We start from the raw sequence: 26,070 nt of genomic DNA, 5'->3' as shown, positions 1-26,070 counted from the left end.
TGTTGATGACTTTGCAGCACTTCTCAAAGGGTTGAGGCATGTTTTTTTTTATAATTTTGCATGTTTTAGTGGTAAGTTTATATATGTTATTTATGTTATTTAAATATGTTATGTATATAACATATTTATATATATTAGTTATATATGTGCATTTGAAATGACTTTACAGCAGTCGGAACGCTCAAATCATCTCATACACTGAAACAAATGCTTTTCCTACTTAGAGTTTTTGTCTTGTTTCTAGTCCAAATGTCTAAAACTTCTTATCCGCTTGTTAATTCTGCAGACCAGCTACCGGGTCCGTGACATCATCGAGGTTCGCTTTAAGATTTAAAGGGCCAGCATTGCACCAGACCCCTTAAGTGGTGTCGTTTGAAAGTGTAGATTCTATATTTTCTGCACATATTCAGCACTTTGGTTTTTATTCTACTGTACAAAAGTTATTTACACTTAAATACACAGTATTTTGGATGCCCGAGCTGGGTGTTGAACATTGGTTCATTTTCATATTTTTCATATGACACATGTACAAGTTATAGCTCAAATGAAAGCACTTGCTGGTGCTCATATGGTTCCAGCATTCTTTATACTGAATTATATTCACATATCAAACAGTTGTTGAATGAATCGTGCTGTTTCCATAATGCAGAAGTGAAAACAATACATTAATGATCAATAAGCAGCCCCAGATAGCACAGACAGCTCATCTCTTACCTTATGCTGTGCTCTTCAGGGCCATTCTCCTCTGTTTTTGAGCTGATGTGCATAAGTAATGCTTTTATATGTCTGACGTGCTCCAAACACAGTGAATTATGTTTGATCAAACAAAAGAATAGTGAAATAAGCAATGATCGCTCCCTGTGTCTTGTACAGCACCTCTCATCAGTTGGAATACAATAACTTCTGCCTAGATTATGGTGGAGACATTTTCTTTTTTCCTATGATTGCAGACATGTGAAGGAACCACCAACATTAATTACAGCACGCTAGAGCACACACAACCTAAAAGGTTCACTTATAAATTTGAGTTTATCAAAAAAACATACAAAAAGCGCCTTTTTTATTAGGTGTTTATTATAACACAGACAACATATACAGATGTTTTAAACACTTTCAATAGTGTTTTATGAAAACTCAAAGGGTTTTCTTTAAAATGAAACCAAACTTTTGCATTTACACCTCTGCATGTGGATTTGTGAAGCTTTTAAATTTGGGTAGGCAAAATCCAGGCGGAAATCCTAAAATAACAGAAGAGTTTAACTGGTTAAGTGTGACGTCACGCGATGCAGCTTCCAGGTCCGAGCGCTATATCAAACTGTATGGGGAGACTCATCAAATGAGTCAATATATACACAATATATACATCCATGCCTAATATGCGATGGCCAGAAAGTGATTGATGTTAAATTGTTCAAATTTTGGGTATTTGTGATGCAGCAAATCTAGAGCCTGATTTGTACACAATGATTTTATATAAGATTCCCTTTAATGTGTGATATGACTAAAAAGTGGGCATGAACAAATATTTTCTCAAGTCAAATGAGTAGCAGCTTGGACTCTGAAACAGTAATCCATACATCACAGATACGCCTTAACAAGCGGATATCACGAAGCATTTTCTAGGCATGCAAAACCGTCTTGTTTTCAGAAATAATATGCCAATATTAAGTAAGTAACAAGCAAAACAATCTGCCAATGGGGTAAGAGAAATAATCTTGTTTTTCCTTTTGACAGAAGATTATTTTCCTAAGCCCATTTGCAGAATATTTTGCTTGTTTTAAGGAAAAATTCACTTAATTTTGGCGTATTATTTCTTAAAACAAGACTCTATGTTTTGCTTGTCTAGAAAATGCTTCTTAATTTAAGAATTTTTAGATATTTGGACTAGAAACAAGACAAAAAATCTAAGTAAGAAAAGCATTTTTGCAGTGTATGGCAGTTAACAATAACGTCTTCCAGCATTAGAAGAAAATCTTGACTGCTGTGAATGAATGTCTCTGTGCTGCTCTGCATCGGTCGATGTTGTGACTGTATTTAAAGGGACAGCTTATTCAAAAATAAACATTTACTCACTATTCACTCTGCCTCAAATGGTTTTAAACCTGTATGAGTTTCTTCTTCTGTCGAAATTTTACATTTTGAACGCTGATATTTTGAAGAGCGCTGTAAACCTGTATCAACTGGCTTCCATGGTAGAAACAAACAAATACTTTGGAGGTCAGATCTCCAATTTCATTCTAATTATCTTCATTTGCAAACTCAAACAGGTTTTGAACGAGTGAATGGAGATTAAATGATGACAGAAATTTACATTTTGGGTGAACTGTCCCTTTATGATTTACATTTTGGGTGAACTGTCCCTTTAAGATTTACATTTTGGGTGAACTGTCCCTTTAAGATTTACATTTTGGGTGAACTGTCCCTTTAAGATTTACATTTTGGGTGAACTGTCCCTTTAAGATTTACATTTCGGGTGAACTGTCCCTTTAAGATTTACATTTCGGGTGAACTGTCCCTTTAAGATTTACATTTCGGGTGAACTGTCCCTTTAAGATTTACATTTCGGGTGAACTGTCCCTTTAAGATTTACATTTCGGGTGAACTGTCCCTTTAAGATTTACATTTCGGGTGAACTGTCCCTTTAAGATTCACATTTCGGGTGAACTGTCCCTTTAAGATTTACATTTCGGGTGAACTGTCCCTTTAAGATTTACATTTTCGGTGAACTGTCCCTTTAAGATTTACATTTTGGGTGAACTGTCCCTTTAAGATTTACATTTTGGGTGAACTGTCCCTTTAAAATTTACATTTTGTGTGAACTGTCCCTTTAAGATTTACATTTCGGGTGAACTGTCCCTTTAAGATTTACATTTCGGGTGAACTGTCCCTTTGAGATTTACATTTCAGGTGAACTGTCCCTTTAAGATTTACATTTTAGGTGAACTGTCCCTTTAAGATTTACATTTCGGGTGAACTGTCCCTTTAAGATTTACATTTTGGGTGAACTGTCCCTTTAAGATTTACATTTTGGGCGAACTGTCCCTTTAAGATTTACATTTTGGGCGAACTGTCCCTTTAAGATTTACATTTTGGGCGAACTGTCCCTTTAAGATTTACATTTTGGGCGAACTGTCCCTTTAAGATTTACATTTTGGGCGAACTGTCCCTTTAAAATTCAAACTCGGTCCTGGAAGGCCGGTCAGCTGCAGATTTTAGCTCCAGTTTGCCTCAACACACCTGCAGGGATGCTTCTAGAAAGCCTGCTAAGAGCTTGAGTCGGTGTGTCTGATTGAGGTCTAAACTTAGCAGGGCACCGTACCTCCAGGACTAAGTGTGGACACCCCCGCTTTAAGATGAATAAAAAAAATGTCATCAGCGTTCACTCACACCCAAGTGGTTCTAAACGTTTATGAATTTCTTTCTTCTGTTGAACACTAAAGAAGATATTCTGAAGAATGCTGGGAAAAAACAGCCATTAACCTCCATTATAAGAATAAAAAATACAGTGTTTTTCAGAATTCTTCAGTATATCCTCCTTAGTGTTCAGCAGAAGAAGGAAACTCAAACAGGTTTGGAACAAGTTGAGTTATGAGCAAAGGAATGTACATGTTTTTGGTGTACTGCCTCTTTAAGAGAGTCTTTAACGAGCATACAAGTGTCCCTGACATCATAAACCTTGCATGTTTTCCGCTCTGTATTTTATGTTTGCCTGATCTCGTCCTCCTCTAGGTCAAATGCTATAAGTACTGGCCTGATGATGCTGAAGTTTACGGAGATTTCAAGGTCACATTTGTGGAGGTCGAGCCGCTCGCTGAATATGTTGTCAGGACGTTCACTCTGGAGAGGGTGAGATTATATTGATGATGTTTAACGGTGTCTCATTATTGATGTTCTTTTGCAAATACAGTAAGTGTAATTCTCTCTGACCCTACAAAGCATATGATCCATTCCAGAATTGTTTTTTCATCGAATTTTCTTAAACTGTAATGATGTACAACTAATCATCCATTATTCATGTAAAATAATACACAGTTCTTAACTGTAATAGGGAGCATTTGATTCTTTGGGCCCTATCATACACCCGGCGCAGTGTGGCGCATGGCGTGGCGCAGTAGTCTTTTGGTAGTTTCATCTTGGCGCAGGAGTGGTTTTGAGGCGTTGTGCTTCGCTGTTTAAATAGCAAATGCATTAGCGCTCATTTGTGCGCCCATAGGCGTTCTGGTCTAAAAAGGAAGGCGTTCTGAGGTGGACCGCTGGCGCGTCGCTATTTTGAGAAACTATAATAGATTTTTCATTAGACCAAAACTAACCCGGTCTAAACTCCAGCGCAGAGTTGCGCCTCGCTTACACACTGCTTAATACACACAAGAGAGCAATAGGCAAATATCTTTACATATGAAAAAATGTAAATATTAAGGATATATATAGGATATAATAAGAATAGATATAGAATATAAATATAAAGGATTAAAATATTACAAAACATATTATTTTCTAGCCTACATAAATATGAAACACCACTGCCTTCATGCCTTCTTCATCTCGGGAGGCTTTTTCAGTTCATTCATAACAATTTGCTTTTGTATAATGTTATTATTATTAGCAGTATTATTTATTATATCCATATTTATATTTGTTTTATTAAAAACAAGCTTAGATTTGCCCACCTGTCAGGTTTTAGACCATATGGGGCTCAGCATGTGTTTTAGGATATAACTCAGGTTTCTGAGCACATTCTACTATTATTGTTCATTTATTAGTTTGCTGGAAATTAGAACTGAATTTAGAAATAGTTTTGAAATGAATATTTGCGCTTAACAAACAAAAGTTAAGTATTTATAGACTAATTGATGTCTGTGCGTAAAGGTTTCCCTATCCAAGAGCGAAAGTGAAAGTAGATCCATTATCTCTCATTCTCACGCAGTAGATGCTCTGTTTAACAGTTTTCTGTTAACTGTGAACTGTTTGCTTGTGAAATTCTCATTTTTTCCACTTAGACTTGCTTTGCGTCCTGTAAATAGCGAATGCGCTCTTGGCGCGACGCAGCTGACTCTTAAAGGGAATGGGAGATGAGACTCTGATTGGTTTATTCTCAAAACACACCTATAACTCATTAAGAAAATAAACTCAACCCTTTTAGACCATGCGCCACGGCGCAAGGCAGATTTCCCGTCCTTAAATTAGCAAAAACGCGTCCTGACACACCCTGAAAGCGTTTGCGCCTTGGTTTTGCGCTCTGCGCATGGACCGTCAAAATAAAGCCCTATGACTGTGGTGTTTGACTTATTCTGCAACTTTTAAAACCACTAACATAGTTGAGGGTTACAGAGTTGCATAAAAACTTGCTAGATAAGTTGACGGTTCATTCCGCTGTGGTGACCCTGGATAAATAAAGGGACTAAGCCGACATGAAAATGAATGAATGAATAAAGCTGAATGTCTGATTAAGACAAATTAAGTTAGTATTGTCAAGACTAAATGTCCATACGTACACATAAAATAATTTTTAGAGTTAACTTAATGTCATTTATCTTATTCAAAATGTTTTTGAATTGTAATTCAAGGCTTATCGGGAGACGCAGAATGATCCCACAATTCTACAATCACCCATGCACTTCTGTTTGGGTGCTGTCGTTGTGTCTGTGCATGTCTGAGGATGTGTTCTCATCTCTAACTTCACTTTCTGAAATGTGTGAAGCCACTTTGTCTGATATTCACACAGGTGTTTAATCTTTAACACCTGTCCATCTCAATGATCTGCTAACCACACACACACACACACACACACACACACACACACACACACACACACACACAGACTTTGGCTTCACCATTGCGTCTGTGGTTTTGAAATTGCGCTTGTGTGTTTTTCTTTACTCTTTCTGTGATGTGTGTTCTTGCTGAGTTACAGTGTTGTGAGTGTTATGTGCATGTGATTTGTTTTGTGCATGACTCTTTGGCCTTATTTTTGACAGAGAGGTTTCAATGAGGTGCGAGAGGTGAAGCAGTTTCATTTCACCGGCTGGCCTGATCATGGAGTGCCGTATCACGCCACCGGACTGCTTTCCTTCATCAGACGAGTGAAGATGTCCAACCCGCCCACCGCTGGGCCTATAGTCGTCCACTGCAGGTATACACACACACATTAGCACTAATGTTGGTAAAAGAGACTTCTATGGCTGCGTTTACACTGTGAATCTTGATGGTCAATTGTTCTGAACAGGGGCGGGCTGGCCATCTGGCAATTCTGGCAAATGCCAGAAGGACCGGACCATTTTTTAAATGTGGGCCGGTCAGCTATTTATTATTTTTTTTATATGTATTGTTTTTTAAATGCAGTCAGCTTTTATCTCTTGAGAGATGTGAATATTATGATGATGATGGAGATAATAGTAAGAATAATAGTAAATGTTAAGCATTGGCCCAATCGGCCATAACCGGCTGGTTTCGAGATGGGCCGACCCAATCTGAGGTTACGCAGACAATCAAAATCTGGCAAGAATGTCAAACAAACAGTGAGTCCAACACAAGCTAATTGTCAGAGATGGACCATAAAAAGGGAAAGGCAGTCAAGTCAGACATTGCCCATTACATAAAATTAACTGAACTAGAAAGAGGGCAGTGCAGTGGCGCAGTAGGTAGTGCTGTTGCCTCACAGCAAGAAGGTCACTGGTTCGAGCTTCATCTGGGTCAGTTGGTGTTTCTGTGTGGAGTTTGCATGATTGTGTGGGTTTCCTTCACAAGTCCAAACTAGGGTTGTAACAATATACCGGTATGACGGTCTACCACGATTTGAACGTGCACGATTATCATACCATGAACAATTGCATATCAACGGTTTTAACCCTTAAAGACCGAGACAGCCGCCCGCGGCTAAAAATAAGTATTGCTCTTAAATGTTTAATAACTTTTGATCTGCTGATCCGATTCATACAATTCAAAGATTGGCATAAAGAAGAGAATCTCAGCTTTCCAGTGCATAACATTCGCGGACTTTCAGAGGCTCCGGAATCAATGCGGTTACGTCATCAAAATTTGACAACGCTGATTTGACAAAGAAACGCTCGTCACTGTGTCTCCGGACAAATCAGACATGATACATTGATGCATTGTCCCTCCTCCATGCCCAGATTGGTTCAAACTCGCTATATCACAACCAATAAGCATAGGTTTCACTTTTGTTTGTGGACCAACAGTGAGCTTTTTGAACAACACGGAATGAGAGATAGGCATACATTTATGCGCGGCTAAATAAAACGCAAAAAAAAAAGATTTGCATGAAATAATTCTCATACTAAGTACTTTTGCATGCACAGCAGCACAGAAACATGACAAAACAGTGACACAGCAAAGACGAACTGCTGCTCTTGCTGTTTTCAAAAGACGCAAATGAAGGTGCAGCTGTTTGTCTGCATTGCAGGCAACCAAATCCAAATCAATATCCACAGACAACCATATCCATGCTGGCACATTAAACCTAAGGATGTTCCATATTGAATCTAGTTTCGTTATGTAACTATTTATAGTATAGTAAATATTTATATCTATATTTTTACTGAGGATTTGCACCATGTTTATTTGGACTTTATTTGGACTTTGACACATTATTTATTATTTTCTTATTTTTTTATTTGTTCATTGTAAGTGGTGTTGTTTATAGTAACTGAAAATATATTATTTGGAAAAAGTCAAATTTGCTTCACTGTTCTATTATTTAGTAACATTTGTAACATACCGTATACCGCGAAACCGTCAAACCGTGGTATTGTTTTAGACGATTATCATACCGCAAAAATTCATACCGTTACAACCCTAGTCCAAACACATGCTATAGATGAATTGGGTAGGCCAATTGGGAATTGGGTAACCCAGTAATTGGTTGCAGCTTTGAAGGCATCCGCTGTGTAAAACATATGCAGGATAAGTTGGCGATTAATAAAGGGACTAAGCCGAAAAGAAAATGAATGACATGATTGCATATATGCATGGGTTGTTTTTGTTCCAGTCACATACATTAAATGTTTAAATATCTCTTAAATATGTTACTGCTTATATAATTTTACCATCTGTACACCAATATAAGTAGTGAATGTGCGTGTCCTTGGTGTGGCTACAGTGCCAGGGCTGATTTTTAGTCCCAGTCCGCCCCTGGTCCTGAATAAAAAAGAGCTCTGGTAATAAAATAGTGCTCTTTCCTCCATTCCTGTATTTAATCTGTTATGTAATGTAGTTTTATTCTGTATATACACAGCGGGGGAAATAAGTATTCGACACGTCACCATTTTTCTCAGAAAAATGTCACCGTACTTTTCAGAGGCCTGACCTGCTTTAATGAACAGCAGAGGCTGACGTTCGCTCTCCACGTCTAGACGTTTGACTCTGGTGCTTGTGCACTGCAGGATGTGATGTAGAACAGTCTGCTGGTGTTGAGCAGAATGCATTGTCATTGGCTAGTGACGTCACTTCCTGTTCTGATCTTAGGGTAAGGCCTCATTAGCATATGCGGTTGGTTCTGTACAGGTTTTACCCACTGTACATCAAGCGGTCCACATCTGACACTGTTGGTCAGTCTGTCAATGTTCTTCTGCCAGACGTGTTAAATGATGAGGATGATTTCACCATGGTACAGCACCACGCTGCTGCCGCTCGTGCCCCGAGAACAGGATGTGGTCTCGCCTGCAGAGCTGCATGCAGCAAAACAATCCCATAATGCAGCTTTCTGTTTCTTTAAACTGGTTACAGTGTTTGTTTGCCGCCGGCTTTGTTCTTTTGGAGTCTGAAAAACTGCAAGTGAGCTGATTTAAAAAGCCAAACCAAGCGCTTCTCAAACTGTGTGCGCTTGCAGGAAGACTCCTAAAGGGACAGTTCACCCCAAAAATAAAAATCTGTCATCGTTTACTCATCCTTCATTGCTCAAACCTTATTTTTTTCTTTCTTCTATTGAACACAAAAGAAGATCGTATGAGAAATGCTGGTTGCTGGCACACACTGGACACTATCATACACCTGGTGCAATGTGGCACAAGGCGCAACGCAAATGTTGTTTGCTAGTTTCAGCTTGGCGCAAGAGTCTTTTGACGTTTTGGGTCACGCTGTTTAAATAGCAAATGCATTTGCGCTCATATGTGCGCCTATAGGCGTCCTGGTCTAAAAAGGGAGGCGTTCTGAGGTGTATTGCTGGCGCGTTGCTATTTTGAGAAACTATTATAGATTTTTCAATAGACCAAAACAAACCCGGTCTAAAGTCCAGCGCAGAGCGCGTTAGTTATGCACCTCACTTACACACTGCTTATTACACACAAGATGTAGAGCAATACGCAAATATCTTTACATATGAAAAATAATTCAAATATTAAGGATATATAATAATATATATATAGGATATAAATATAAAGGATTAAAATATTGCAAAACATCATTTTCTAGCCTACATACATTTAAAAACCACTGCCTTCATGCCTTCTTCATCTCGGGAGGCTTTTTCAGTTCATTCATAACAATTTGCTTTTGTATAATGTTATTATTATTAGCAGTATTATTTATTATATCCATATTTATATTTGTTTTATTAAAAACAAGCTTGGATTTGTCCACCTGCAGGTTTTAGACCATATGGGGCTCAGCGTGTGTATTAGGATATAACTCAGTATTTTAAGCACAATTTGTTATTATTGTTCATTTATTAGTTTTCTGGAAATTAGAACTGAATTTAGATATAGTTTTGACACAAATCTTTGCGCTTAACAAACAAAATTAATTATTTATAGGCTAATGGATGTCTGTGCGTAAAGGGTTCCCTATCCACGAGAGCGAAAGTCGATAATGGAGGCTCATCTCTCATTCTGGCGCTGCAGATGCTCTGTTAATCTGGTTTCTTGCTAGTGAAATGCTCAGTTTTTCCACTCACACTTACTTTACACCATGTAAATAGCAAATGTGCTTATGGCATGATGCAACTGGCTCTTAAAGGGGATGGGAGATGAGACTCTGATTGGTTTATTCTCAAAACACACCTATAACTCATTAAGAGAATAAGCTCAACCCTTTTAGACCATGCGCCACGGCGCAAAGCGGATTTTTCCGTCCTTAAATTAGCAAAAGTGGCTTCTGACACGCTCTGAAAGCGTTTACGCTTTGCACTTTGCACATGGATCTACAAAATAGAATCCATTAAATTGCTTGTCTAGAAAATGCATCCTAATTTAGGAATGTTTAGATATTTGCACTAGATATAAGACACTATGGGCTCTATTTTGATGATCTAGGCACAAAGTGCAGGGAGCAAAAGCATTAAGGGTGTGTTAGAATAAACGGATTATAAAGCTGATTATGGTGAATGACTATGATTCTTCAAAGTTTCTCTTGTGTTTTTTGTTGCTGGAATCTTGTCGTGTCGCCTGTTAGCACTCAATGTCAGACAGTTTACACATAAAAGTGTGTCCAGATCACTACTAATGAATCTTTAAGAAAAGCTCAGGTGTTTGAGGGGGTTTAAAGCGAAGTGGACTCTCTCTCACACACACACACACACACACACTGCATCACATCTTTCACTGTGTGTTTGATTTATTCTGTGTTTGCGTGTGCTTCAGTGCCGGAGCCGGACGGACCGGATGTTACATCGTGATCGACATCATGCTGGACATGGCTGAGAGAGAAGGAGTGGTGGACATCTATAACTGCGTCAAAGCTCTGCGCTCCAGACGAATCAACATGGTTCAGACCGAGGTGTGTGTGGCCTTCTGAATCTAATTTTTTTCTCATAATTTAATGTACAGTCATGTGAAAAAGTCCAGATGGTCTTTGCAATTAAAATAGTTTCCATATCAAGACATAAAAGTGATCCGGGGTCTCATTTATAAATGCAGTGTACGCACAAAATGTGTGTACATCACTTCTTACGCAAAGGTTGGAAACTGTTAAAAACAAACTTGACAAGAGTGTGCGAAACTGTAAGTAAATATAAAACATCGAACCACTTTAAGTCAACACATGAGCCATAATCATGAGTAATTTAATTAACTTGTATTTGGGTCTCTTTTCACTTCTATAAGGGCTCTACGCAATTATATAATTCAAATGTGTAAATCTTGTGTTTCTCACACGTGGCTTTTCTATCTTGAATTCATTTGATGTTTTTCAGTAAATAATCAGATGATATGAGGCGTTATCTTACAAGTGTTTAGACCTTTTAAGTTCAGAAGGGTGTGATAACTTTTGCACATGACTGTATTTGTATGAAGCCAATACTGCTGTTAAAATTGATATGGGAAAAAACTTACTTTTACGCTAAAACATTTGTTTTGTGATAACCACCGGCAGGATGTACTTTATTCCTTATTTTACAGGCACAACTTTGGATTGATAAATACCGTACAAATAGATTACATAAATAGATTTGCACTTCTATAAATGCTTTTCTTACTTAGAGATTTTGATTTATTCCTAGTCCAAATGTCTAAAATTTCTTAAATCAAGATGTATTTTTTATGCTTCAATGACTAGGAAAAAGTACTGTGTTGTTCAGAAATAATAAGTCAAAACAAGCTAAATAATCCCCAAATGGGGCAAGCAAAATCATCTTACTTCAAAGCAAAAACAAGATTATTTAGCTCATCCCATTGGCAGTTTATTTAGCTTGTTTTAAAGGAAAAACTTACTTAATTTTGACATATTATTTCCGTAAAAAATGCAATATTTTTATTTGTCTAGAAAATGCTATTTGATTTTAGAAGTTTAGATATTTCAACTAGAACTAAATCAAAAAACTTGAACAGGGTTTTTGAAATGAACTTTTTGCTTAAAAAAGTTAGGAGCACCAGCCAAAATTTAGTAGCACCGCTACTACACGTTTTAATGTTATATTAACCTTTTTGCTGCATTTGAAATCAACACTAAACAATCTATCAAACAAAACGACATCTGCATGGCCCACCGGCGCTGCACGCACGGCTTGACATGAATGAAACTTCATTAACCACAACTTCTTTGCTGTTCTCACGGGTGCTGTGTAATATTGCACAGATAATACGGACATAATCGCTTATTATTTGCATACGTCATCTTAATAGCAATATCGTTTTTTAATGAGCTGCAATATTAGTTTTATCTTTATGAATGCAAGCCCTTTTGTGATGGTGTACGTGGTGTTACGTTTTACATATAGCTGCCACCTGCACAGCATCCTGACGATTAAATGGAGAATTAAACAGAACCTCTCGCGCTGAAAGTGTAGATTTGGTGAACGATGTTACCTACAAACTCCGTCACACCGGCTTTATGATGAATGCTTTAGTCATTTTCGTAGCAGACTTTAAACACTGGAAGTCTTTCATCCACTCTTGGAAAAGTGTAAAGGCTGGATTACATTCACCACATGATCATTGATCAGATGTGTCATTATTTGTAACTTTAGGTGTTTTTTAAAACTAAATCTGTCAGTGTTGTTTTCATTCTCTCATCTTCAGCGCTTCACATGTTCGCGGTTGTAGCTCTCCCTGTCACCTAAAGAAAGGCATCGACTGAGTGATTGACAGCTGATATCAACCAATCCGTTCGCATTCAGTGCTAGAACAGTGGACCCATCAGAAGAGCTTGAAGGCGGGGCAAGCATTGCGCTTTGTTTACTGCAGCAAGTTGACATGACTACTGTTTTAAACTATGAGCGCTGCGTTTGGCGTCTCAGGTGCTAAGATACGTTCTGGGTGAATGTCTGCTAAATCTGCTCGTGTGGTGAACATTTTTCAGTAAAAAGCGGTCGCACGGCACCAATTTAATGCAGTATAATGCTCCCAAATATATTTTGAAGTCGCGTAGATAAAATTTTAGGCACATAAACAAACAAAACGGTCACAATTTCAAGCCCTGTTGAAGTAAGAAAAGCTTTCTTTGCAAGAAACAAGAACTAATGGAACCTTATAGTAAAGTGTGACCACTGTAAGTATCTGCATGAAAGACCCCGCTTTCCCCTTTACTTGCAGGAGCAGTATATTTTCATCCACGATGCCATCCTGGAGGCGTGTTTGTGTGGCGAGACGGCCATCCCTGTGTGTGAGTTTAAAGCTGCGTATTACGACATGATCCGCATCGACTCGCAGAGCAACTCCTCGCACCTCAAAGACGAGTTCCAGGTACAGAAAAGTGTGATTTATCCATGTGTTTTTCTACTGAATAGTGAAATTATTGAATTACTGCATAATTAAACAGTATTATTTCTACTACACTGAACTGAAGTAAATTGGTACAATATTAGGAAGCTATTTTTCATATGTGGTTTCTAAAACAACTCTATAATTTACTCACAGAACAAACCTAACCAAAACACTCCTAATTTATAGTCAAAGTTTTGTTTGTTTTGGTTTTAGCCTTGTGCAGAGATTGGTGATTATACCTTATTGTTTACTATATACCGATAGAGATATTCCCCACAATAAGAATGTCTTCCTGTAATTAAAAACGTTGAGTGTGTGTGCATGTGATAGTTTTACATGTGCTTGAGCCTGTTTAGAAACACAGATTTACTGGCATATTTTCACTCTATATTCACTTCATAACATCAGACAAGTGTTTGAAAGCACTTCTTTTGTTGCCAGACATGATTTCATGGGCCGGAGGTTGCTAAAGAACTACTGAGAGATTTCAGCTGCTGTCTGGGATTTCCATGCCATTCTATACCTTCCTTTCTTCATGTGTTCAATACTTTTCCCTTGTGTCTTTTTATTTTATTAAACAACTTAATTTATAAACTAATTAGATTTCTTTGCATATATTGATTTCTTTGGTTGTTATCAACATCTGGGGGAAAATACGTTAGGTCAACATCACAGAAATTTGTTTCCTGGGGAAAATGGTGACGCGTTCAATACTTATTTCCCCCACTGTGAGTGTGCTGTTATGTGTATGCTGATGTCCTGTGTGTCCCGTGCAGACGCTGAACTCAGTGACTCCTCAGCCTCAGCCTGAAGACTGCAGCATTGCGCTGCTTCCCCGAAATCACGACAAGAACCGCTTCATGGACAACCTGCCGCCCGACCGCTGCCTGCCCTTCCTCATCACCATCGACGGAGAGAGCAGCAACTACATCAACGCCGCGCTCATGGATGTAAGTATACCTGACCTGCAGGCCTCGCCGTACTGTACGTCTCCTGTATGCCAGAGCGATGATCTGTTTCCAAAACCTGCTGAACGGTTGACCACTGCCCTCTCACACAGCTAACGTTAGACTGTGCTTTACAATACAGCAGCACTAATACACAATCAATGATGCTTCACTAACACACAGGTGACCATGAGGTTATAACACAGGACTGAGTAACTCATTCAAAAGCTGTAGCAATTCCTGCTATTCGCCTGCTATTCAGTACCTGTGATTAAGACATTGGCTGTTTATAAAGCACATACACTACTGATCAAAAGTTTGGGGTAGGTTGGATTTTTAAATGGTTGAAAATAAGCTTGTCCTGCTCACCAAGACTGCATTTATTTAATCAAATGCTGTACAAATTGTAAAATTGTGAAATATTATTGCACTATAAAATAACTGATTATAATTAAAATTAATTATTTCTTCCAGTGATTTAATAAAGATGATTTCAGCTTCATTACTCCAGTCTTTAGAGTCATATGATCCTTCGGAAATTACTTTATTATCATTATTATTATTGTATTTTTATTTTATTATTATTATTATTATTATTATTATTATTATTATTATTATTGCTATAATAATAATTATTATTATTATTATTATTATTATTATTATTATTATTATTATTATTATTATTATTATTATTATTATATAAATATTATTATCATTATTATTATTATTATTACTATTATTATAGCATTATTATTTTTATTATTTTTATTATATCATTATAATTGTTTTTATTGTTGTTGTTATTATTATTATTTTATTATGATTATTATATCATTATGATTATTTTTTTATTGTTGTTATTAGTATTATTATTATTTTTATTATTATTATTATTATTATTATATTATTATTATTATTACTTTTATAATATCATTACTTTTATTATTATTAATATTATCATTATATAATTATTATTATTAGTATTATTATATCATTATTATTATTATTATCATTGTCATTATTATTATTATTATATCATTTATATTATTATTATTATTATTATTATTATTATCATTATATAATAATTATTATAATATTATTATTATTATTATGTCATTATTATTATTATTATTATTATTATATCATTATTATATCATTATTATTATTATTATATCATTATTATTATTATTATCATTATTATATTATTATTATTATTATTATTATTATTATTATTATTATTAAGCAGCTATTTAGGAGATTATTGTGCTGAAAATCAATAGTTTATTGTTTGCTAATAGTGAGGATTGCACCTTAACGGTCACATGAAGTCCTTTAATATGTGCATTTTTATTTACAACTCACACATCAAGAGAGGGCGGGGCAGTGTAGCTCCTCCCTTTTATTAAAAAAACAGCCAATGTTTTACTCAGCTCTGCCAGTGAGAGTGGGTGAGTTCAAGCACACTAGATCCGGATGTTAATATCAAGTTTATATCTTCTAAATGTGAATTTTGTCCGTTTTTGGAGCACACTAGATTATAGGCATTCATAAGACCAACACACTGATACTTAACATCTAAAAAAGTATATAGCTGTGTCTCAGTCAAATATTGTCCTAATAGACCATACATACATGAAGAGATTATGGTCCCATTTATATTAAGTGTCCTTAACTACTATGTACTTACACAGTAATTAATAGTTTGTTACAATGTACTTGTTGTGTAAATGCATGTATTTACTGTGTACTTATGCTTGATTACATACGTATTTAATTACATCTTTAATTAACTTTTGTAGTTACATTTGTAAATACACTGTTGACCATCCCTTACACCTTAACCCACCCTTAAACCTACCCATACCACTAAATCTGTCCATAACCCAACCTCTATCCCAACTCAAAAGCACCACAAGTGTTCTCAAATACATTATAAACACAGTAAGTACATTGTATTTATTTTTTGATGCAAGTACATAGTAGTTAAAGACACTAAATATAAAGTGGGACCGAGATTATTCATTCAGCTTTCAGGTGATGAGTAAATCCCCATTTCTTGAAATGGACCCTATGACTGGTTTTGTTGGCCAGGTTCGCATATATCTTCTATACCGACATCACATCTTAACAAAAGCAGCTCAGAGTCATTAAAAATGGATTATCCGACTGCAGTATTTGCGCCGTGGCTTGCGGATTCTTCCTAAAGCGTGGTTCTGTTGGCTTAGCAACCTACTAACATCAAACTCTGTGGCCTCTTGTTTTTGAACGCTGTAGTTATTAGTGAGTAAGCTTGTTGCTTCAGAGGGCAGCTGTCAGTGTGGACAGTAAAGTCAGATCATTCAGTGGGTTTCGGAACGGACTTGCAGAAAGCTAGAGACAAATCCAGGTGGCAAGTCCTGTGAGTGGGACAGATGCTAGCGGGAGCCACTTTAAAAGCTAAACTACCATCAGACACACAACCTGGTGGTGGTGTCATAACAGTCTGTTTAATATGTGTGCGATTATCTGTCTGAGTTAATTTCATCGTGGCTCATCTCCACTGAGCGGTACGGTATAGTACAGGATGCGTTTATTTACATTTCAACAGTCAGAGGTAGCAAAATAGTGAACTGTTCTGTGCCACTTTTCTGGGACCCTTTCTTAAGAGCACCTAATACAACAGTATGGGAGTAAAAGGACGAGCTGGACTCCACTATTTCAATTCAGCGTGTAGAATTGGCTGGGTTGCCAGATTCAAGAAAATATTCCATCCACTGACAACTTGACAACCTCAACCCTACTGAAAAAACCAGCTTAAACCAGCCTAGGCTGGTTGGCTGGTTTTAGCTGGCCAGCCAGGCTGGTTTTAGAGGGGTTTTGGCCATTTCCAGCCTGGTCCTAGCTGGTCAGGTTGGGAGATGACCAGCTAAAACGAGCTTGACCAGCCTAGCCAGACTGGGAGCCCAGCCAAAACCAGCTATGTCCAGCTTAAACAAGGCTGGTCAAGCTGGTTTTAGCTGGATTTAGCTGGTCAATTTCCAGCCTGACCAGCTAAGACCAGGCTGGAAATGGCTGGAAACCAGCCTGGAAATGGCCAAAACCCCTCTAAAACCAGGCTGGTTAACCAGCTAAAACCAGCCAACCAACCTAAGCTGATTTAAGCTGGAATTTTCAGCAGGGAAAGGACTGAAAAGTAGCTGATTTTTTTATTCTGGTTACCACAAAGGGAAAGATCATCACATCTTCTCTGACATTGTTTGATACACGTAGGCCTACTTATACAGGGTGGGCCATTTATAAGGATACAACTTAATTAAACGGGAATGGTTGGTGATATTAACGTCCTGCTTGTGGCACATTAGTATATGTGAGGGACAAACTTTTCAAGACGGGTGGTGACCATTGTGGTCATTTTGAAGTCGGCCATCTTGGATCCAACTTTGGTTTTTTCAATGGGAAGAGGGTCATGTGACACATCAAACTTGTTGGGAATTTAACAAGAAAACACTGGCGTGCTTGGTTTTAACGTAACTTTATTCTTTCGTGAGTTATTTACAAGTTTCCCATTGTGTTGGATTGTCAATGCAACCCTCTTCTCCCACTCTTCATACACTGATAGCAACACCGCAGGAGAAATGGCAGCACAGGCTTCCAGTATCCGTAGTTTCAGGTGCTGCACATCTTGTATCTTAATTGAAACCTTCTGGCGTACACCATGCCTACTTAGTAAGGGTAAACTTTTTCAGAGTAACCCATACAGAATCTGGCTGTACTGTACTGTACCGCTCTGAGGAAACGAGACCGTGGCTTCTTTCTGTAAAGTAAATGAATGATTTCTTCTTGATGGCTCTATATTGTCATAAATAGAACTTTTTCAAAGTCATTCGGGTTTTCAAAAGAGAATAAAGTCCAACGTATTTTGATACCAAAATTGGTAATGGTGAGGTAAGTTTAAATGTGAATCTCTTGCTCTAAACGTGTTGAATTTCAGCTAAATTGTGAACATTCTGTCATCATTTCTCTCACCCTCGAGTCGATCCAAAACTGAATGTTTTTCTTTCTTTCTCACTGTGGAACACATTTGGAGATTGTTTAGCAGTGTTCACTTGCACACAACAAAGTCAATGTTGCGCTCCTAAAAAGTGCAAGAAACTACTGTAAAGGCTGATTTATACTTCTGCGTTAAGCATAGTTGGCGTTAGCCTCTCAAAAAATGCAACTAACGCATAGCGCAAGCTCTGTGACTGGTCGGCTTGGTAGAGCTGACAAATGTGGGCGAATGTGAGAGCCGCGAGCATGATGCATTGACTATTCACAAGTGTGGAGTTTTGTGAAGGAGCTCCAGATGGAGACTATAGTTTTGTGTTTACCTTATGATTATAGTTGTTGAACGTCCGCCGATTCCCGCCTCAAAATGAGCAAGTTTGCCCACCTGTACATTAAGGTAGCGTTCAGAAAAAACTAAACTCCAGCAAAGAAACTTGACACAGAGGAACAAACACCTCACTGCCAGCTAGCGTTTCTGTGCAGAGGAACACAAACAGCGCGCAGAAGTATAAATGCACGGCTACGCGCAAAGCAGGTGCCGTGGGTCTTACTTAAAGCAGAAGTATAAACCAGGCTTAACAGTAGTGCACGCAACACACACTTCAATCATTCTTCTGCACAAATGGCATATTTTGGTTCAAATTTATACATCACGAAAGCACCATGAGTCATATAAACTAGAGTTAAAGGTTTATTCACCTAAAAATGAAATGAAAATTACTCAGACTCAAGTGGTTCTAAACCAGGGGTCTCCAATTTCGTTCCTGGAGGTCCGGTGCCCTGCAGGGTTTTGATCCAGCGCCCCTCAACACAACTGCCTGGGTCTTTCAAGTACACCTAGTAAGATCTTGATTAGCTTGTTCAGGTGTGTTTGATTAGGGTTGGAGCTAAATTCTGCAGGACACCGGCCCTCCAGAAACAAGTTTGGTGACCACTGATCTATACTATTATATGAGTTTCATTCATCTATTGAACACAAATAAAGAAATTCTGAATAAAACAGCCATTGAAACCCATTGTAGAATAGAAGTCAAGGGCTGTTTTTTTGAGTGTCTGCATTTGTGTTCAACAGAAGAGGAAAAAACTCTTGGGGCTTGAGTAAATGTTGAAAGAATATTCATTTCTGGGTGTCATCAAGGTGTTTGCAGTGGCACAGGTCTTGATTTTGGTAAACGGAAAACAGCTGCCTGCAGATTTCTCCAGTCTCCTTTTGTCTGCCATGGAGGAAAGAAAGTCAGATTTGGTGTGACATGAAGGCGAGCAGATTCTCAGATTCTAATGTGAGAGTGCATTTGTTGATATGCTGAGCCACGGGGTTTCCATCTCCTAGTTGTCCATCAGATACGGCAATGTATGTGATCAATTAGAGCTCTGCAAGCGTGTTCATTCTGAACTCTGACCCTGGGAGATGGAGCTCCAGCAGCCAGAATCACTGATAGATGCACTCAGGAAGTTGTGATTTTTAGAGGATAACTTTGAAATGGCTTCCTCGGACGCTTCACAAACTCTTGGACTTTTTTTAACCAAGCCGTCAGAAGAGTACCAGGTAATTTCTGATTCAGTTCTGCCTCTGTTAGACTGGATTTGTTTCGTGGCTTTAGTGGTATGTCAGCACTTTCCATTCAACCTTTCTCAATTTTGGGTTTGCCACAGCATGCAAAGAAAAACGAATGCATTTAACCGCGAATACATTTATCACACTTTATAAACACACGCGCACACAATAAAAAGACACGCATCATTATTCTGTCATGCTCACTGTGTTCTTTGCATGATCATACACACATCGACACGTCAGCCATCCTGACAACGGCTCCATCTTCGTCTTGGTTGTGTGTGAGTGTCATGAAGCGGATGTGTGTGCTGGAAGGTCATTGTGTTGTGTGTATGCAGAGCTACAGGCAGCCGGCCGCCTTCATCGTGACCCAGCACCCGTTACCCAACACCGTCAAGGACTTCTGGAGGCTGGTGTACGATTACGGATGCACCTCTATCGTCATGCTGAACGAGATCGATTTGGCCCAGGTGAGGTTCAAAAAATCAAGCGTCTCTGAATGAGTGTTGGTTCTAATAATGAGAGTTCAAAGATTGCACTGTTAATTAGAGAAACAATGTAAGACGGGGGGGTGGGTATGGTTGGTGTCGGGAGTGAGGTGTCTTAGGCCCCGTTTACACTAATGTGTTTTCGTTTAAGTTTTGCTACGGTTACGCCATCCGTCCACACAACCCCAGAGTTCTCGAGCGCCGAAAACGGAGCGTTTTGAAAATGATGGAGAGGCCATTTTCATTCTATAACTTTGCTGCTCCGTCTCAGTGTGGATGGGGGAAAACAGAGACATCTGAAAACGGAGGCGGGGCTGCTGAGATTCGCTACCTGATTGGGGCTTGTGTGTCATTGCCTTCATCACTGAATCCTTCCCTTATTCGTCAAGCCCCTATCACATGACTATAACACATTGCTTTAACGCTACCGGAAGACAGAACTGTAAACAACAACATGGGCACAGAAATAGGAGCGTTGTTTGCACTATTGTCTGTTTTTGTCAGGGTTCTGCCACTTAGGGGTCCGTTCTTCGTACCTCGCTTAAACGATCTAAGATTATTTGGCAGATCCTGGATCTTTTAATCTTGATAACTGATCTCTCGCTAATTTGGTTCTTCAAACAAGTTCGCGAATCAGATTAGAATGTCTGGATAAACTGATCTGAGATCGCTGCGTGTGTTGTGATATGACTATAACTTTATATATATATATAGTTTAAAAATATCTACCACTTTCCCAAGTGTATATAACTACTACTGTAAGAAAATATCAGAATTCAGAACATACTTTCTGTATTATCTTTGCTTGAACTGAGCCGATCTAATCCTGTTTATATGAATTGAACCTGCTCCCGATCAGGTTTGAGCTAGCAGAACTGTTGCCATGACAACAACTCTCGGATCAGCTTTGAAGAACGAAACGATCCTGGATCATGTCAAATCGTCAATATCCAAATCCAGCTAACTGAGTAATCCACGTACGAAGAACGGACCCCTGGTCTTGTAAATTCTTGTTTTTGTGGCAGAGCTCTGACACTACCCATGCCTGGTCCTGTTTCTGTCTCTGTGTGCGCGCGCCGTCGTGGGTGTACGCGGAGTGTGCACGCTGCCGCTTGATGTGGCCGCGCGCGCTCTGCGTCCCTCAGACGCGCGCGCTCTTGTACTAGTGTTTGTGTTTGTTCTGTCAGCATCGCGCTGCTTTATTCTCGGCGCCTCCGTCTAGTTGGTTTCAGTTTTGTTTGGCGCTGAGATGAAGCATGCGCGTTGCTTATGTGTGAGCGCACGGTAAGGTGTTTATCTATCGTGTGCTCGTGTCTTGCGTCTCTTGTCAAAGCACGTGGCTCTGTGTTTACATCGTGGTCACGTGCTTTTGTCGTGTGCTTCAGTGTTGTGCTTGTCTTGTCATGAACATGCGGTTAATGAGCTCTCTCATTGGCTGCATGTTCTTGTCCTGTTTTATGTGAGCGCATGGCTTGTGTTGTCTCTCTGTGTCATGCGCTCTCCCGTCTATTGTCTAGTCCCACCCTCCTTGTTAACTCATTATTAGTTTGTCATGTTCACCTGTTTGTGTCAATTTACTTTTTGCTTTATAATCCCCTCATGTTTTCAGTCCTGTGCCAGTTCGTTGTCTACACTCCCCCTGTGTTCCTGCTCCAGTCTTGCCTTGTCTTGCCAGCCCAGCCAAGTTTGTGTGTTTTGTTAATGTTTTCCCCCTCGGGGTAGTTTTGTTTTGCCTTTTATTTTTATTTTATTATTAATAAATACCCATTATTTCTTTGCACTTGAGTCCTCGCTCCTTTTCCCCACCCCGACCGTGACCAGGGGCGGACTGGGACTAAAAATCAGCCCTGGCACTGTAGCCACACCAAGGACATGCACATTCACTACTTATATTGGTGTACAGATGGTAAAATTATATAAGCAGTAACATATTTAAGAGATATTTAAACATTTAATGTATGTGACTGAAACAAAAACAACCCATTCATATATGCAATCATGTCATTCATTTTCTTTTCGGCTTAGTCCCTTTATTAATCGCCAACTTATCCTGCATATGTTTTACACAGTGGATGCCCTCAAAGCTGCAACCCATTACTGGGTTACCCAATTCCCAATTGGCCTACGCAATTCATCTATAGCATGTGTTTGGACTTGTGAAGGAAACCCACACAATCATGCAAATTCCACACAGAAACACCAACTGACCCAGATGAAGCTCGAACCAGTGACCTTCTTGCTGTGAGGCAACAGCACTACCTACTGCGCCACTGCACTGCCCCCTTTCTAGTTCAGTTAATTTTATGTAATTGGCAATGTCTGACTTGACTGCCTTTCCCTTTTTATGGTCCATCTCTGACAATTAGCTTGTGTTGGACTCACTGTTTGTTTGACATTCTTGCCAGATTTTGATTGTGTCTGCGTAACCTCAGATTGGGTCGGCCCATCTCGAAACCAGCCGGTTATGGCCGATTGGGCCAATGCTTAACATTTACTATTATTCTTACTATTATCACCATCATCATCATAATATTCACATCTCTCATGAGATAAAAGCTGACTGCATTTAAAAAAACAATACATATGAAAAAAAAATAATAAAATAAAATAGCTGACCGGCCCACATTTAAAAAATGGTCCAGCCCTTCTGGCATTTGCCAGAATTGCCAGATGGCCAGTCCGCCCCTGACCGTGACAGTTTTAGGCGCCATTGTGCAGTTATTCACATCAAAGCTCCTGAAAGCAAAGACGCTCAAGGTGCTCCAGGATTGGCCAGCCCAGTCACCAGATATGAACATTATTGAGCATGTCTAGGGTAAGATGAAGTTGAAGATGAAAGAATCGTGATGAACTCTCCTGCAAGAACGCTTTGCCATTCCAGATGACTTTATTAATCAGTGATTTGAGTCATTGCAGAGATGTATGGATATATTAAAGCTCACAACAACATTGGCTTTGCCCAGTGAATTGCCCAGCGCTGTGGGGTACGGCAATCACTCGATGCCCAAGAATAAATGAGGCTTCATCCATAACAACTGATACTGTACTGTGATTGGGCTGAGCAATATAATAGTATAAATCAGCTACTGGACAAAATATAAAGTCTATCATTTCATATTATGTCTTTTCCATGTGGTAAATATGTTCATACATTTAAACTATTGATTTAATTTACAGAAAAGATACAATATCATAATATATGTTGTTATCGGGACATGAGGACTATATGAGATCACATTCCTCAGCCCTATTCTGTATTGTGCTGAACCGTACTCCTCAGTGGAAACGAGATGGTACCATTTTTAGGAGTCTGTGTGAAGCTTCAGCTGGTGATGCAGATGTCGTTGCTGTGTGCAGGGGTGTCCACAATACTGGCCCGAGGAAGGAATGCTCCGATACGGCCCTGTCCAAGTGGACTGCATATCCTGCTCCATGGACTGTGACGTCATCAGTCGTCTTTTCAGGATATGCAACCTGACCAGGGTGAGTTTCAGCCGGGACACGTGTCTTAGTCAGAAGTGTATTCTTATATTCTTATATGTGTGTGTTTGTGTGTGTTTAAGCCTCAGGAAGGATACCTGATGGTCCGGCAGTTCCAGTATTTGGGGTGGGCGGGGCATAGAGAGGTTCCTGCCTCCAAGCGCTCCTTCCTCAAACTGATCCTGCAGGTGGACAAATGGCAGGAGGAGTGTGAAGAAGGAGACGGGCGCACCATCATACACTGCCTGTGAGTACAAACCTGCGCAGCTGAAGACCAAAGCGGCAGCCATCATGGGACAATTCTGCTCTTTCTCAAATTGTGATGTTCAAGAGGGAACATTTTCCACAGTATTTCCTACTGTATTTTTTCTTCTGGAGAATTGTTTTACCTCACCGGTAAAAAGATATCGGTCAGACTTTACAATAAGGTTCACTAGTTAATGTTAATTAATGCGTTTATTAACATGAACAAACAATAAACAATACATTTACTACTGTATTTGTTCATGTTAGTTAACGTTAGTTAATGAAAATACAGCAGTTCATTGTTAGTTCATGTTAACTCATGGTGCATGGTGCACTAATGTTAACAAGCATGGAGTTGGATGTTAATAATGCATTAGTAAATGTTCAATTATGATTAATAAATGCTGTACATGTGTTGTTCATGATTAGTTCATGTTAGTAAATGCATTAACTAATGAACCTTATTGTAAAGTGTTACCAAGATATCTAAAGTTGGTCACAGGAGTACCTCAGGGATCTGTTCTTGGTCCCCTTCTGTTCTCTATTTGGCTGGAATTTACTTTCATTTGTCTGAAATAATAAAAAAAGATCATAAAATCTGCTGTGCTCAGCATTATTATCCTCCTAAGAAATTATTTTTTTGTTATGTTTAACCACTGTTGTCCAATGACTTTCTCAGTTAACCTAATTAACCTAGATAAGCCTTTTAATTGCCTTTTTTAAAGCTGAATACTAGTATCTTGCAAAGTAACCAGTCAGAATTATTCGCCCCTCTTTAATTTTTTTTTCTTTTTTTAATATTTCCCAAATGATGTTTAACAGAGCAAGAAAATGTTCACAGTATGTCTGATAATATTTTTTCTTCTGGAGAAAGTCTTTTGTTTTATTTCGGCTAGAATAAAAGCAGTTTTAAAATTTTTAAACACCATTTAAATGACAAAATTATTAGCTACTTTAAGCTAATTTTATTTTTGATAATCTAAAGAACAAACCATCGTTATACAATAACTTGCCTAATTACCCTAACCTGCCTAGTTAACCTAATTACCCTAGTGAAGCCTTTAAATGTCTCTTTAAGCTGTATAGAAGTGTCTTGAAGAATATCTAGTCTAATATTATTTACTGTCATCATGACAAAGATAAATAAATCAGTTATTAGAGATGAGTTATTAACACTATTATGATTAGAAATGTGCTGAAGAAATCTGCTCTCCGTTAAACAGAAATTAGGGAAATAAATAAACAGGGGGCGAATAATTCAGGGGGGGCTAATAATTCTGATTTCAACTGTATATTGAAACCTGTAAGTAATATGGTTAAATATATTCCTCTTTCCGTGTGTGCAGGAACGGAGGCGGCCGCAGCGGGATGTTCTGTGCCATCAGTATTGTGTGTGAGATGATAAAGCGTCAGAATGTGGTGGATGTTTTTCATGCGGTGAAGAGTCTGCGCAACAGCAAACCCAACATGGTGGACAGTCCGGTACGAGCCGCAGGACATCACTCTGCTGTTACATTTTATTTACAAGCTGGATATATTCACACACAACTATGTTTAAGTCCTGCATAAAAGTCAGCTTTGCATAATAGTTGCCCTTTAAGCTGAGGACTTGATCAAATACATTTACATTTAGTCATTTAGCAGACGCTTTTATCCAAAGCGACTTACAAATGAGGACAAGGAAGCAATTTACACAACTAAGAGCAACAATGAAGAAGTGCTATAGGCAAGTTTCAGGTCTGTAAAGTCTCAGAAGGGAAGTATTAGTAGTTTTTTTTTTTTTTTTTTTTGAGTACAGTTAGTGTGATATTCAGAGAGGCAATTGCAGATTAGGAAGTGTAGTGGAGAGTAAATAGTTGAGTTTTTAGTCGTTTCTTGAAAGTAGCGAGTGACTCTGCTGTTCTGATGTAGTTCGGGAGTTCATTTCACCAACTGGGCAGATTGAGCGTGAGCGTTCGCGAAAGTGATTTTTTCCCTCTTTGGGATGGAACCACGAGGCGACGTTCATTCACAGAACGCAGGTTTCTGGAGGGCACATACATCTGCAGAAGTGAAAGCAGATAAGAAGGAGCAAAGCCAGAAGTCACTTTGTAGGCAAACATCAGAGCTCTGAATTTGATGCGAGCAGCAACTGGCAGCCAGTGCAAACGGATGAGCAGCGGAGTGACGTGTGCTCG

At 38.7% G+C, this 26,070-nt stretch overlaps 1 protein-coding gene across 50 annotated transcripts in view; it reads left to right on the top strand.

The window, feature by feature from the left end:
• Positions 1–26,070, top strand: part of ptprk (protein tyrosine phosphatase receptor type K) — a 286,195-nt gene that overhangs the window by 258,694 nt on the left and 1,431 nt on the right. For 31 of the 50 annotated variants that reach the window (XM_073933967.1, XM_073933966.1, XM_073933965.1 and 28 more), the window contains 9 exons: positions 3,730–3,846; positions 5,976–6,130; positions 10,593–10,728; positions 12,981–13,130; positions 13,928–14,101; positions 20,018–20,149; positions 23,525–23,650; positions 23,731–23,894; positions 25,240–25,375. In XM_073933967.1, coding sequence (XP_073790068.1) covers positions 3,730–3,846; positions 5,976–6,130; positions 10,593–10,728; positions 12,981–13,130; positions 13,928–14,101; positions 20,018–20,149; positions 23,525–23,650; positions 23,731–23,894; positions 25,240–25,375 — 1,290 coding nt within the window. Of the gene's footprint in view, positions 1–3,729; positions 3,847–5,975; positions 6,131–10,592; positions 10,729–12,980; positions 13,131–13,927; positions 14,102–19,652; positions 19,671–20,017; positions 20,150–23,524; positions 23,651–23,730; positions 23,895–25,239; positions 25,376–26,070 lie in introns of all 50 variants that reach the window. The other 19 variants (XM_073933951.1, XM_073933929.1, XM_073933958.1 and 16 more) reach the window with 1 other exon arrangement.

Source organism: Danio rerio, chromosome 20, assembly GCF_049306965.1.
Source record: "Danio rerio strain Tuebingen ecotype United States chromosome 20, GRCz12tu, whole genome shotgun sequence".
Taxonomy (NCBI): Eukaryota; Metazoa; Chordata; class Actinopteri; order Cypriniformes; family Danionidae; genus Danio; species Danio rerio.
The sequence above is the reverse complement of the archived record's forward strand: the minus strand, read 5'-3'. Positions and strand labels throughout refer to the sequence as shown.